This window comes from Centruroides sculpturatus, unplaced genomic scaffold (genome assembly GCF_000671375.1).
Source record: "Centruroides sculpturatus isolate CEXI.00-Female unplaced genomic scaffold, Cexi_2.0 scaffold22, whole genome shotgun sequence".
NCBI lineage: Eukaryota > Metazoa > Arthropoda > Arachnida > Scorpiones > Buthidae > Centruroides > Centruroides sculpturatus.
In genome coordinates this window covers 221,913-238,186 of record NW_019384323.1, presented here as the reverse complement: position 1 = coordinate 238,186, position 16,274 = coordinate 221,913, and the positions used below count along the sequence as shown (strand labels likewise).

Sequence of the window (16,274 nt, the reverse complement as noted above, 5' to 3'; positions counted from 1 at the left end):
TGATGCCATGGTTAATAGATAGGTGTTACATATATAAGCGAATACATCAAAATTAAAGCAAAAAAAGCACTAAAAAGACATGAATATAATGCAAGAGTTGCTTTCACATTGAGAAAGAGAAACAACTCGTGCACAACTGATGGCGTTTGCACAGTGAGTGCATTTTTTCACTTTATGTGCAATTTGAATGCAAAAGCATCATTCAAACTCTGGATTGAATTTCTCTTGGATTTAGTGTTCAATCTCTGGAATATTCGAAGTATGAGGTACCTCTGTATACTAAGTTTCGTTTATGACTAGTTGTTGAGTTTTATTTTTATTTTTTGGAGTAAGGAATTTTTATTCATATAGAAAACTTTAAAACCATTTCTGTTTTCTGTTCAACTTAAGAATATCTTTTATCCAACATTGTTGACTTTTTTTAAATATTCAACATACAGGCACACAAATGTTTATGGCATAAAGGAAACCAAAATGGCTTCCTTTATGCTATAAACATTTTATTCAAGGATAAACATTTTCTAAATTAGTCTGTCCATCATTACATTTCAATAGAAGGATTCTTTATTTCATAGTTATTATTATATGATTGAGCTTTATTGACAATCTGATGATGGAACAAACTATCTCTAAAAATATTTATTCTTGATTAATCTATCTCTGGCTTCTTTGTTTCTGAAGCATTTGCGTTTATTTGTTAAAGAATACTTGAAGGTATGGCAAATCAGTAAAAATGCTAAAAGTACAATTTAAAATAAATTTAACTCTAACTTGGAAAGGTTATTTACTTTTATTTTAATGTAAGAAATGAACATTTTAAGCATAAAGTTTAAAATTTATTGATAAAATAAAAGAGCTTAAAAGATTAAGAACACAGTATGGCAATACTGTGTTCTCAATCTGGTGATAAAATGTGTTAATGCATTGTTTGACTTTGCCAGATTATGGATTTAAACTCCACTTTTGGTAGTTGTGTTTATGTTTCCAGTTTATCAGATTGCAACTTTGAACTATGCTTTGGTTTTGGATATTTATATCGATGATCAGATTTTAGGGGAAATTATTGTTTGGAGAATGCCCTAAAACAATGGTTTCCAATTAGTTGTACCCATACCTCTGGGGGGTACATGAAATTGCATGAAGAGGTATGCGCGGCAATCTAAAATCGGTTGATTTAAAATTTAAATGCATGAGATGAAGCAATCAAAAAATAATGGGTGGACCATCAAAAATTCAGCAATTTACAACGTGATGTCAAATGCACAAATTCGTTTATTTATAACTAAAAATATTCTCGAAATTTCATCAAAAAAATGCATTTGTGACAATACCTAAATGAAATTCTTACGCAAGAAACAAAAATTGTACAATTAACATTATTATCATGTCAGTGAAGCAGCAATAAAATATTTACTACCATTTTGCGAGAGCGGATTTTTGGCCGTGACAAACTACCATACCTCTGCGAGAGCGGATTTTTGGCCACGACAAACACGAAAACTAAACATCGTCATGGACTTCAACTCAAAGATGAGTTGAGACTGAAGCTGACCAAAAAGCAACCAGATTTAACAAAGTTGTACAAAGAAAATCGTGCATATTTGTCGCATTAAAATTAAATAACCTTATGTTATTTTTATTATTATTAGAATTGTATTTTAAAGGTAATAAATGTAAAAAAACTTATTCTATTTATCACTAGCTGCCTACCCACAGCTTTGCCTGCATTATATCGAATTTTCTCATGGAAGTAAGATGTTTTCTCGCAGTAAAATGTAGCCCATGTCCATCTCCAACATGTAAGCTATTTCTATGTCAAATTTCATTAAAACCTGTTCAGTGGTTTAGATGTGAAAAGGTGACAGACAGACAGAATTATCTTCGAATTTATAATATTAGTGTGGATTAATATGAATTTCTGCTATAAAGAGTACGCGAGTTTGAGCTCTTTCTTGAAGTGGTACGCAGGAAAAACTAATTGGGAACCACTGCCCTAAAATTATTAATGTAATGTAATCCACAAAATAAAAAAGTTTGTTATTGCAACCTTGAAAAGAATGAGTCTTTTGCTTGATAAAAATAATGTAGATCTACTAACTAATCTCTTTCAATAATAGCAGTTTTGAATTAATTAAGAATGTTCAATACAATGATGCAGATCATTCATTTTTCTGAATGTAATATACTTAATGAGTATTGAATTGTTTCTAATTGTAAATATGAGAAGTATACTTTACATTGCATAGGAATAAAACATAAACTGGAAATATTGAATAAGCAAACATTACAAAAAGGAAACAAAGTTGGATAAGCATAATAAAAAAATAAAACCAAATTTTTAAAAATCCGGCAGTGATTTAATGCATATAAATATTTTTTATTGTATTCAACAACTTAGGTAAAAGAAAGAAAATAGAATAGAACATTATAAATTTAAAACACAAACTTACTGAATGCAGAACAGCAGGATATGTCTTACATATAACATAGAATTATGAACTCTAGGAGCAACAAATATAACATTAAAAGGGAAATTAAAGTAGCATTTAAAAAATTCATTATGCATTAAATTGTCGTTGGATATTTAAAGGTTTGGCTTTGTTTCAAAAAATTTCCAGTTGATTCATTAAAAATGTTTTGATTCCTATAATAGATTACTTTGTTAAAGATTAAGTTTTATAAAATGAATTAAACTTGTTAAATTTGCAAGTAATTATTTTTATTTAATTTCAGGTTAAAGCTTTATCTTTTTCCTGTGAAGGAAGCTATTTTGTTACAGTAGGAAATAATCATGTAAAATTTTGGTATCTGGAATATTCCAGAACGTCAAAGGTAGGATGATGCTACTAAGAGTCAGTTTTTATGATAAAATCATTTGGAGTAAAAATAACCATTTTGCAGTACAAATTAGAAACAGTGCCACTCATGGGTAGATCAGCTATCCTTGGTGATCAACGCAACAATTACTTCTGTGACGTTGCCTGTGGTCGAGGAGAGAATGCCGACAGTACCTATGCCATCACCAAGTCTGGGATATTGTGCGAATTCAATGGCCGGCGACTGCTCGATAAATGGGTAGAACTCAGAGTAAGTGAAAATTTACAAGAAATTCCTTATGTATGCAAATTAGAAGTTATTTGTGTATTCACCTCCACTCTGCATACAAATTTTAATTTTTCTCATGTTATTCTGAATATCATCATTATTGACAGCTGGAAATCATTAAAGCAGTTCTCAATAGCTCTATTTGAAGTTTTTAACTATGTAAAGTGGAATTGCAAAATTTTCTGTTTTATATCATTACAAAGTTAATTATCACATTTTGTTATGTCTGACTTTTAAAATGCAAAACTATGTTGGATTTATGTTCAATCCATTATTCATTTAATTTGTTATTCAGATATACTCTAACAGGGAGATGTGGGATTTAATCTCATGCATAGGGACCTTGTAGTCACTTTACATAATATGATTTTAAATATTACTTTATTTGATTTTAGACTTCAGGTGCCAACAGTATAAAAGTCGGTGAATCTCACATCGTAGTTGGTTGTTCTGATGGTATAGTCAGGTGTTTTAGTCCATATAATTTACGTTTCATCTGTACGTTGCCTCGTCCTCACTTTTTGGGAGTAGATGTTGCTAAGGGAATGTCTGGAAAGTAAGAAATTTTATAAAAATTCTTTGCTTTTTGTTACAAATGATCAAAATATTTTAATAAAAATTTATAGCTTTTTTCTTAATAACTTTAATTATATTTTAATATGATAACAATTATTTTGAACATAATTATTTATGTACAAAATATTCATTTTTAGATACCAGAGCTTACAAAATAATACAAAGTATCCTGATACTATTGCTGTAACATTAGATGAAATTCACAAAAAGGTATTTGTTTTTCCTACATTTTCAAAATGAGTTTATTTGTTTAGCATTACCATACATTAATTTGTTGTTTAAAAATATTCATACTTTGTTTTTATATTATTTTTGTTATCGATAGGTGACGTGCATATATAGTGATCACAGTATATATGTATGGGACATAAAAGATACAAAGAAAATTGGTAAAACTCATTCGTCTTTATATCATGGTGCTTGCATTTGGGGAATTGAAGTAAGAATATTTTGTATTGCATAATAATTAAATTAAATTATATATAAATTTAAAACAATTAAAGTTTTTTTAAATGTCCCTAAGATTCAAATAAGTGTTTTTGTTATCTGGAAAATACAGTCTTGTATTGTAATTTTCATTCTTGCATATTAAAAATAATGTGTAAGAATGCAAGAACATTGATTCAGGAATAAAAGTTTTTTAATTACTATGTATTTTTTTAAAAAAATATTTTTAAATAACTTAAAAGTTATGAAGTGATTATGCTTGAAATTAGTTTTGTTTCAGAATAAATATTTATATTATTAGAAGAAATAGAATAGTTTTTTCTTAATATGCCAACTTTTAGTGTCTTAGAGATGTAAGCAGACAAATCTATGGTGGGAAGGGCCTTTTCAATAGTTAGTCATGTTTTAAATGTCATTTAAATGAATTAAAAGTGGAAAATTTTTAAATGCGCATTTTTAATTCTAAAGTTTTTCATGTTCTGTATTTAAATTTGTATATGTTATTATTCTGTTTACTTTTTTGATAGTCATAAAATTCTTTCTGATATAGTCATAAGCCCTTTTAGAAAAGTTAAAAAACTTGCAGTAAACAAGCTTTCTGGATTTATAGTGTTGTTTGATTTTATTTGCTTTATGCAGTTTTTCATTTAATGTATTATGTTTCATTATAGTTAAATAAAAACTATAATATCATAGAAAGATGAAAGGTGATGATTTAGAATTAATATTAGGAATGATTGAGTTTTGTTTTAACTTTAAATAATATATTCATAATGTTATAACTAAGAATGAAAAACATCTGCTTGAATTAATAATGATAAGCTATTAAGAAATAAACACTGAATCATATATTCAATGTTGAATTGCATCATAATATCTAATTGAAAATTAAAATTATACTAACCAAACTTAATAATTAAAACCATTTATTTATTCTACAGCATTATCCAGAGTTATCAAATGGTGTTCTTCCATCAGGGACATTTCTGACCTGTTCCAGTGATGACACTATCAGGGTGTGGAATTTTGATTCTGGGATATCTCAGTCTTGTCCATATCAACGTAATATTTATAGTTATGTAAGTAACTTCACAAATTTTATGCTCTGTCAATTGATAAAATAATAATCAAGAAAAACTATAAAATTTTCAAGATGTAAATCTTTTTAAAATTCTTACTGTATTTTATTGTGAATATTAAATATTCTTTCTAAATTTTAAGTAGTAAGTGATACTGGACACAAATAGTCTAGTACTATCAATAATTCATATTCAAAATGAATATTTTGAAAATGTAAAGTTTATTACAAAATTAATGTATCAGTTATTAAGCTTCTGAAACTGCAATTGATTCTGTTTTTCTTAGTTTTCTTATATTTTGATAATGATATGTACAGGTACATTTCTTTATTTACATAGAACAAAATTAGCAACTTTTCTAACTTAATTAGCATGTTTTGTTTTAAACTGAAACAAATATATAAATGAAGTAATTAAAATGTAAAGATAGACAAAAATGATTTATTTATTTATTTAAGACAAAACGACTTTCAACCACTTAACACTGCGTTGAATAATAACAATCCACAAAACCTTTTTTTACAAGTGTTATGTCTGTAGTAAACTCCACTGTGGAGTTTACTATGGACATAACACTTGTAAAAAAAGGTTTCGTGGATTGTTATTTATTTATTTATTTTCAAATAGAGTAAGTAAAGCCTAATTGGACTACAGATTATTACTCTCCTACAACAAGATAAATCATGATGAAAGACTAGTAACACAATGTGGTAACATAATAATAAAAACTGAAAGCAATAAAACACTGATAAAAAAGAACTAAATATGAATTAAACATAAAATTGAGTATAAAACAGATCTGAAATGGCATAAAAGGTCTTAAAAAATTATAAGTGCCATATGTAATAGAATTATAAAAGTTAAAAAGAGGGTAGGTAAAACTAGATGTGTTAGCTTTGTGATCCATAAGCTTAAAGTTTACAGCAGTGTTTAAAATACTGAAAATTATGATGTTTCACAGAATAAGTATTATGAGCTTTTCTAAAATAAAATGATCTGTTGTATTCCTGAGGTGTTAAAAAGGACAAAGATATGAAGACATTTGTTGTTACTTCCAATTTGTGAATATTATATTTTATTATTGTCCTTGGGCAATTACATTTATTAAATAAAATGATCTTCCTGAGATATTAAGTCTATAATTGGGAGTGGATAGGCATGTATTATTTGCAGATATACTACTAGGAATTCTTAAACTTAATTTGTTGGGCAATAATAATTCATTAAAAAATTTCTAAAACAGAATACTGTCAAAATATTCAGTATAATAGGATAAAGAAGGGGCTTCTAGTCTGAATCTGGTAACTTCAGAATTGGTGAAAGACTAATTGGAAAGTTTATTAAATAGAAAGAAATTCAGAAATAATCTTCTGAAGGAGACTAGAAGCTGCCAATGACCAATTTGTAGATTGATTAATGACTGAAATTAAAAAAATGGCTCAGACTATCATGATAAAATATTTTGACAATATCTTCAAAGAATCACTCTCTGAATAGCCAAATCTTTAACTAAGCTATTAATGTGAGAATTAAAAGTTAAGCTTCGAAAATGACACCAAGATCTTTAATACTGTTCATATATTTAATTATGTTCATACTGTTCATACTAATTATGTTCATACTGTTCAATTTACTGTTCATATATTTTATTTATGTTCATGAATAAATAACAGAGTTAAAGTGGGATTCCTAATGAGTGCATAACATATCACAACAGTTTTTCAAAGATTAATGGATTAAGAGTTTTGAATACAGAAGTCAAAGCATATAAATCCTGCTAAAGAGTAACATGACAGGAATTAATAATTTTAAGATTGTTAGCATATAGTAAAACATAAGAATTAATACTGACACTGTTAATAATAAAATATTTACAATTGTAAGTGTAGTAAATCTGTGTATGTAGAACAGCAGTTTACAATGTTGGAAATTAGAAATTGTAGCTTGAACAAATGGAAAAATATAATCAAATAAACAAAGTTCAAATAATTTTGTCATAGTTGAGGAGATTGATATTGGTTTATAAGAGTTAATCTTCTTCTTAGTGAAATCTTTCATTGATCTTGGATAAATGCTGTTCTGATTATGGTAAGAGAAAAGGTGGGATAACATGGCAGCAATTGGAGAGACACTAGAGTAAAAAAAATAGCAGATATGTGTTCAAAGCTGCCTTGAGAATGAGAAAGGTTCATAATAGCCTTCTGTACAAGTCCCAAAAAGAAAGGATGTACCAGTTGCAGAAAAAGAATCAGAGTTTAAAAGGGAATACAAAGGGTGCATTTACTTCTGAGCTAATTTTACTGTCAGCACACTCAACCTGTATACTTTTGTCCAAGCGCCATGCTCATTGGCATTTACTTTAGAGTTGTGTGACGTCATTTTTTAATGGAATTAGTAAGCTGGGAGTGCTAGCTAGTTCGGTGTTGAGCTTTGCACTAATTCAATATGGCTCCTCCCATGAAAAATTACTTTCTATATAAAGTAATGAAAATGGAATTATTTTTGGAAGAATAAATGGCAGAACATACTTCAATTATTTGTTGTATAAAATGTTTACAATGATCTTTTTTTATTGTAAGGTTCAATAGCTTTAGATGACTTTTTTCATAAATGGATGTGAAAAAAATTAAGTTTGATTCATTGTTTATGATTAAAAGTGAAGTTTACCTTACATGCATGTGGAATCTTCAAGTGTTATGTTCAGAGCATTAAATAAATTGTAAAGAAACAAACAGCATTAATAATAATCCAAAATTACATAAGTTTGTATACTTGAATGAATTTTCACTTACATATGGGAAATGACTTCACAAGAAATTGAATCATTTGAATACCATTTTCTCATTACAAACTAAACTTATATGATGACAGAGTAATACTTATTTCTATTGAAATAAGCTGCTGCTTCTTCAGTTGATGTCTTAATAGCCATATGCTTTCAACAGAGCCTATTCCAGGAAAACCATATTGGGTATAAAAAAATTCCATTATTCTTACAGCATCCTGCTGTGACAGCCAAGAGATTATCTTTTCATTTTCATTTAACACTAAGAGAGAATTAACAACCTTATTTAAAATATTCCATTCGGTTTGTCTAGACATATTAAAATGATTGCCAAACCCTTAGAGAAAAGAAAGAAAGAAAAGAAAAAAAAGTTTGTATTTAATATCAACTATTTGTTGATTTTAAACTCAGTTTGATTACACCATAAAAGAGCAATGTCACATCTATTCACTGGGTAAAACAATTTCATTAAATATGTATTATATATATGTATAATCTGCTATTCTCTTGTATACTGCTTCTAATTTCATATATTACTTCGTATAAACAGACCTGAATGATTCTTGATTTGCTAATGTCCATATGCAGCATAAAAGTTGCTTTTGGGAGACACAGGTCGTCTTCAGAGGAAGTAATTTTTCTGTGTCTAAAATTGGGCTTATTTTTTAAAGGAGACTTTCAAAATATTCTCTTGTAAGTCTAACGTGATGTTTAAAATCAGTTGGATTATAAAAAGGTACAGTCTCTTCAATAAAAGTTTCTATCTTTTTTATTTGATCTTACTTTTCTTTTTTCTTCTTTCATTTTTTCCACAATTATTGGTTGTTTGGAAAGTAATTTCGTTTTCTTTCAGTGGAAAAACACAATATTTTTATAATAAATAAATATTTTATTGAATTATATATCAACCATTTTGATCAAATACCTGTTTCCATCATTTCTGGTAGTAGCATGATTCCACATTCATAAAAGTTTTGATCTTTGCTTACAAAAAACTGATTCAAGTGATTTTTGACATTTTCATTTCAAGTAAATGTCTTACAGTTTAAAAAATTTTGTATAGACCAGAACAAGTAATAATCTGAGGGTGCCTGATCTGGCGAATATGGTTGGTGTGATAGCACGTCCCATCTAAGCTGTAACAGTTTCTGACAAGTTACCAAACTTGTGTGAAATTTGGCATTATCATGGTAAAACACTACACCTTTTTTGTTGATGATATTACTCAATTTGTTTACTCAATGGCAGTATACTTTTGGATCAATTGTTAAATTGTCTGGTAAAAGCTCAAAAAAAAGAAAATTTTCTTAAAATCCCACCAAAGAGAGAAATTCTCTTTAAGAACATGTGGAACTCATATATCGAGCTTTGAAATGAAACCAGTTTGTTTCAAGTAATCATAAATGGTTCAATTTGACAAATTTAATCTCTTAGTGATTTCATGTGTTGTTGTTCGGCAGTTTGCTTCAATCAGTACCTTTATTTTGTTTTCATTGGCTTCAACTGGCCATCCAGAACATGGTGCATCTTCGATATTGAAATTGCCAGAACAAAATTTTGTAAATCAGTTTTGACACTGTCTTTCTCTCAACACATCTTCTCCGTACATGTACCACAATTTTTTTCTTGCTTGAACAGCATTTTGATTTTTTGGTAATAAAAAAGCAAAATATGCCGAAAATGATGCTTTCAATTTTCATATTTAATGGGACACTGAAAAAAAAAAAAACAATTGTACAGAATCAAACAAAATTTTTTACAAATAAGATAAAATGTCAACTATCAAAGTATGTAATGAAAATTTGGTTTTGTGAAGGACGAACAGACCCACAATAAAGTGTTATTTTAAATTTTAATTATTGGAAAATTTAATCGATTAAATTCGAGCGTTTTATCGAGTTAGGCTAAAAGCCATAAAAATTATTTCCCACGGAGTTTGTTCCTTGTTGAGTCGGATCAAGTTAGTCAGGGATGTGTCACCAGGAACTTTTGATGGAGAAGACATATTGGACGTGCGACCGTTAAAGGCCATCACCTGACCTCATGGAAAAAACCCAAGAGGAATGAAAAAGAGAAAAGAAAAAAAGACCCCGAGGTCAGTCGTCATCCAAAGTCCGCCCAACAAAGTCGTCCTCCAGGATAAAAATCGTGACACCGGATTAAAACCGTGACCCAGGATTAAACCCGAGAGAAACATTCGTGCTGGAGTAAGCCTCTACACTCCTCCGTGCCTCCACACCAGTGAACGGACAAGATTCTGATTCAAGATTCAACGGTAAAGAACTGTCCATCGACAAGGTATTTATCAACCCGCGATTCGTTTGTAAACTCTCTCTCTCTCAACGGCCTAGTATAGTTAAGAACGATGATATGCCCGATAGTATTTAGTATCTCTGTATAGTATTTAGTTCGACTTAATTAAAATTGTTATTTATTTGTTACTATGGAGTCCGAGTAAGTTACTTCCTCGTCTCTCTCCTCACCTCTACTCCGAATCCAAGCGCTCACACGCTACTGCTCGCGAATCTTTAGACTTAACGTCGCGATTTCCGAGTCCCCTAGAGACTCGGTGGTGTCATCCTGACAGGGCGCCAAAGAGGTGCCGACCCTACGGTCACAGTTTAAAATGAAATTGGCTGGTAAAAATATATCTAATTCCTCTAGTAATAAAAAACACAAAATTACTTTTTGAACAACCCAATATATCCATAATAAGATCATCCTCATCTGATTTGGAATCAAGTAATTCTATCTGTAATGTAACATTTAAAATAGCACTTTTGACAATATTATATGTAGGAATCCGCCATATTTCTTGTTAGTGTTTGCTTTACTTTAGAACTGGACATGTAAGCACGAATGCTAATGATGTCACTTCTGGTGTTCAGAAGTAGCACTATTAGCTCAGAAGTGAACGCACCTAAAGTGTTATGGTGAATTTGGAAGAAACAAGATTTGAAATTATCATAAGCTTGGTAGAGGGAGTCATTAGGTGTGAATTGTGAACGGGTGCAAGAGTGCCTGAAAAACACAGGTTTCATTATAATGAACGCTATGTTAAACTGAGTGTGGCAAAGAAATATTAATTATATTATATGTGTTGATAGTTTATTTTAAAATAATTTTTCATGGTTCTTTTTAATTAACAAATTATTAATTTACCATATGATTGATAGAATATATATACAACCCCCTATAACACTGTTGATTTTTCTGTTTTATATGAATTCTATGTTGTACGAGCCACTTAGATTTTACAAATACGTGAGCTGTTCACAGCCCGGCACATGTATTTGTAAAATCTAAGTGACTCGTACAACATGGAATTCATATGAAACGGAATAATCAACAGTGTTAAAGGGGGGTCGACTGTATATAAAGGTCCGGTAGGAGTCGCGATCTGTGTATGTTATAGTATTTTTGGTTCTGTGTTTCGATCATTATAATTTGATTAGTTTTTTGCTGTATCGCGGGTTTTAAATATCTTTGTATTCAGTAACTCATAAGGATTCTGTCAGTGATAATATTTTAAAAATTGGTAAGGTACTTTTTATATTATAAGCATTCAATATTTTCGACCTTAGTCGGTCCTGATTGCACTTCCCATTCAGATACGGGCTACTTTCTTTACGGTATTATTTTGATCAAGATATATGTAAAATGCTGTATAAATTTGTTTTTGTTCTTTCAAACAGTTCACGAGAATTTTCAGTTTAAATTATTCATTATACACAAAGGTTGTTGCCACCACGTGGTCGTGTTAGCCACTCAGCGGGAGCTAGCTGTTTGGCGCGTGGCTTTTCGCGATGGTTGATTTCTTCTTGCATCTAGTGCATTGTGCCACATTTTTGTTATTTTTACGACGACTCTTATTTTGAACATTCTTCTACCTCTGCACATGGTTACACATTCGGCATGGCAAGCGACGCCATAACTAAATTTCTTGATAATTCCCTTGCCTTACTTGATGAGGTAAAGGACTACTGCAATAACAACCCAACTGGGCATCTAAATAACCCTCACTACGTGAAATATTTGACTGAACAGTTTGCTAAAGTAATCAGCATGGCTGAGGCAACCCTACGTGAGCAAACAATAACTGAGGCAATTGAGAAAAAATTAGCACTCTTGCCCACTAAGGAAGATTTGCAACAAATCATGACTGCAACAGAAGACAAAACCAAAGAAATAGTTGCCAATCTCAAACAGGCAAATAGTCACAATGTGGGTCCCGTCCCTCCTTCCTATAGCACTGTAGATCTGGTATAAACTTCACCTTGTTACAAAAGATGAAGGCTACAAGGCAGGGCAAAGAAGTCCTTTTTATCTACAACAAAGAAGATGATAACAGCGATCAAACCTGGAAAACCTTGCAACAGGACATCCAACCATCTAAACTTGGAATAGGAGTTAATCGCATACGTTGTATTGGATCTGGTGGAGTTGCTATAGATCTAAACAGTCAAGAGGATGTTGAAAAGCTCGAAAAAACCATTTATGAAAACATCCCCGATCTACAGACTAAAAGACCAAAAAAGAGAAAGACGCACATAATTATATTCTCTGTTCATAAACAAATTGTTAGAGAGGATCTAATTAAGATGGTCTACAAACAGAACGAAATACTAAATCAAAGCTACAATGAAGAAGACTTCAGTGAAAAATTCAATATCAAGTTCAACTCTGGCAAATGTGAAGGACAATACTGCAACTGGGTTATGGAGGTGGCTCCCCAACTAAGATGGCAGCTTCTAGTTATTGAGAAATTAAACCTCAACTGGTCTCACTGTAGAGTTGCTGACTTTGTTCCAACATTGCAATGCTACAGATGTTGTGGATTCGGTCACTCTATGAAAAATTGTACGAAGGAAACTCCAACCTGTAGCCACTGTATGGTGGACACACCTACCGGGAATGTCCTAACCATAATGCCACTCCGAAATGCACCAACTGCCACCAAGATAAAGCCAATCAGACAACCCATAATGCTCGGGACGGCTCCTGCCCAATATCTACGCGTGAAGAATACTATAATTGAAAGAACCGACTATGGATCATAATCCCAATGATATTAGTTTACTACAGGTCAATGTAGGGAGAGGCATTTCTGCCACCTCCTTCCTTGCTACCAAATGCTACAAGTATGACATAATCTTTGTACAGGAGCCCTACTGTCTTTACGACCGTACTGCCTGCCTTCCAACCTTCTGCACTGTGCTCAGGGGCACTGACGCTTATCCCTGGGCCATCACCATTATTACCAACCCCAACCTGTATATTCTACATCACAGAAATCTTTCCAACGAACATATTGTCTGCATTGAACTAATTTACAATGACAACAGATATATATTCATCAATGTTTACTGTCCCAGGGAGGCCAATGTAGAACAAACCACCAACAACATCCAAGCCATTATCAATAATTTTACCAATGCTAAAATAATACTTGCTGGTGACATCAATGCACACTCGCCTACCTGGGGAGGTGATAACTTAGACCAACGCGGCAAGTTCTTTGAGGAGCTCATTGCCCAGAACAGTCTCCAGTTTCTGAATAACCCCTTCTCTCAACCTACCTACATCTCTGTGCATGGCGAGATTTGGATAGGCGCGACGGTCTGCAGTTTGAACTGCTTTACCGATTTCGATGACTGGAGTGTTCTCAGTGATTAAAGCTTAAGCGATCACACTTATATTTCCTTCCAACTACTGAATCATAATTGCATCACAAACACACCTGCCTTCCCCAAAATTAACTTAAACCTAGCCTGGGCAAACTGGACTGATATTCAAAATTTTCTTGACTCTAACATAATCAACTGCAGTCTCAACAACAGGGACAGTGCACGCACCACACTCGATCACAATATCAACGCTATTCAAGAAGCCTGTAACCGCCATATTCCAAAAACCTCTCCTCGGTTTTGCTCTGTTTCTTGGTGGACCAACAAACTTACCCAACTTCATAAAATCAACAACAGGCTAAGAAAAAATTATCAAAATTGTAGCACCGAACCTGGCCGTTCAAATCTTAAACGCCTCTACCTTAGTCATCAACGCACCTATAAACAAGAGATCAAAGAAGCAAAAATCCAATCCTGGAGACAGTTTTGGATGGTCGCCTCAGCCAATCCCTGGGGTTACCTTATGAAGCTCTGCACAAAAGACTCAGGAAAACACAGATCCTAGTTAACAACAATGCTGAGTCAACAAGCAGTAACTACTTTGATACACTTGAAAACCAAATGAATTCTTTCTGCATCAGTGACAGCCTGGACAATGATTCCCCCTGGCAACACCATATTCAAAATGAAATGCATGCCCAATCCACACCGATAACTCCCCAAATTTCGACCATCATGAAATCAATCAAGCCTTTTTGAGCCTGAGCAATAATAAAGTGCCGGACATCGACGGCATTAATAGTAAACTGGCAAAGGCCATTTGGAGGCTGATCCTTGGGCAAATTTCCAATATGTACAACAGCTGTCTCCAAACTGCTACCTTCCCAGCTAAATGGAAAATAGCCAAAATCATTCCCGTCCCAAAATCCGGGAGGTCCAACGAAGCCAGGCCAATTTCGCTACTCCCTGTCTTTGGGAAAGTCTTGGAGTAGCTCATTACTAATCGACTAACTTGGCACATAAAATCGAACTTCATCCTCAGTGAAGCACAGTATGGCTTCCGCCATACTGTGCTTCACTGAGGATGAAGTTCGATTCTGTGTGCAATGTTCCTCTTGCGACGCAGTCCACCATGCCACCGAGAATATCAAATGCTTTCTAGACACCTATAAATATGTTTTGGCCTCCAGTGTAGACATTTCCAAAGCATTTGACTCAGCCTGGTGGTCCCTAATCCTCTTCCAGTTAAAGCAAATCAACTGTCCTGCTAATCTTTACTACCTACTCAAAGACTACTTACACGAACGGAAGGCCTATCTCCAACAGGGAACACAACATGCAGAAAGGAACATTGTCCGTGGGTGCCCACAGGGTTCGGTCTGCGGACCGCTCCTGTGGAACCTCCTTTTTGACACTTTTCTACAGGAAAATTTTGGACGACAATATCACAGCATATGCTGATGACGTCCTTATCCTAATAGGACAAAATTCTCGAGTGGCTCTAGAAAAAAGGGGTAATGATACTCTAGCCAAGATCCATGAGTGGGGTACACAGCGTAAGATTCAATTCAACCCCAATAAGACAAAGTGTGTGGTCTTTAATAAGCCCGGTGGACCTAACCTATACCTTCATACTCCTATAATATGCATGAACAACCACTCAATTAAAGTGGAAAAGACCATAAAGTATCTTGGCATATGGCTGGACCATCGACTGAATTGGGATGACCACATTAAATACACTGCCAACAGAACCAACATGCTCTTCCAGGCATTCTCTCAGATAGCCCGCAAGAAATGGGGCCTAAACTCCAATGCGATGAGTATCATCTATGACTATATATACACTCCTATCATTACATATGCGTGTGGCAGTTGGGGCTGGACGGCCAAGAAGGTGCACCCCCACAGGAAGCTAATATCTTTGCAACGAAAAGGTCTCATACTAATCTCGAGAGCATATCATACCACACCAAACAGTAGTTTACAAGTTATCACTAAGAAACCACCTATAACAGATATTATTAACGCTAAATATGAACTCTGGAGACTCAAAACGGGTCACAGCATCAGCACCATCAACTATGACATACCAGCCACAAGTTACGAAAAAATTAACCCGGTTGCTGACCTTACTGCTCCCTACATCAACAATCATATCAGCACAAATCTTCCTACCGAACCCGACCTGACGATCTACACTGACGGCTCTGGGATTAATGACAACATAGGCTGCGCCTTCGCTGCCTACAAAAATAATCAGGAAATTTATCATCAAGGATTTTGGCTGGATAGTCTTTGCACAGTTTTCCAAGCCGAGCTAAAGGCAGTCCACATGGCCATAAACTGGGCCGAAGAAAATCACAACCAACAGAGCATCTCAATCTACACAGACTGCCAGTCTGCTATTGACCTCATCAACAGTAACAAGCCTCATCCTATTGCCACCGCAATTAAGAAATCTACTCTTAACTCGAACAACCACTACTTTATTAGCTGGACCCGCAGACACCAAGGAACCATCGGAAATGAACGTGCAGACCAACTAGCTAAGACTGCCGTCAACGATAACTCCCTCCAGCCTATTTATTGCAAGCTGAGTCTTCCTAAAATCAAAAACATCCTCTACAATGAACTACTACTACGATGGCAGAA

At 33.2% G+C, this 16,274-nt stretch overlaps 1 protein-coding gene across 1 annotated transcript in view; it reads left to right on the top strand.

Annotated features, from left to right (window-relative positions):
• The window catches only part of LOC111626104 (mitogen-activated protein kinase-binding protein 1-like), a 114,870-nt gene that overhangs the window by 18,183 nt on the left and 80,413 nt on the right, over positions 1-16,274 (top strand). Inside the window, exons 6-11 of the mRNA XM_023369394.1 lie at positions 2,734-2,832; positions 2,902-3,087; positions 3,501-3,661; positions 3,819-3,891; positions 4,007-4,120; positions 5,070-5,207. Of these exons, the coding sequence (XP_023225162.1) occupies positions 2,734-2,832; positions 2,902-3,087; positions 3,501-3,661; positions 3,819-3,891; positions 4,007-4,120; positions 5,070-5,207 (771 nt within the window). The remainder of the gene's footprint in view (positions 1-2,733; positions 2,833-2,901; positions 3,088-3,500; positions 3,662-3,818; positions 3,892-4,006; positions 4,121-5,069; positions 5,208-16,274) is intronic.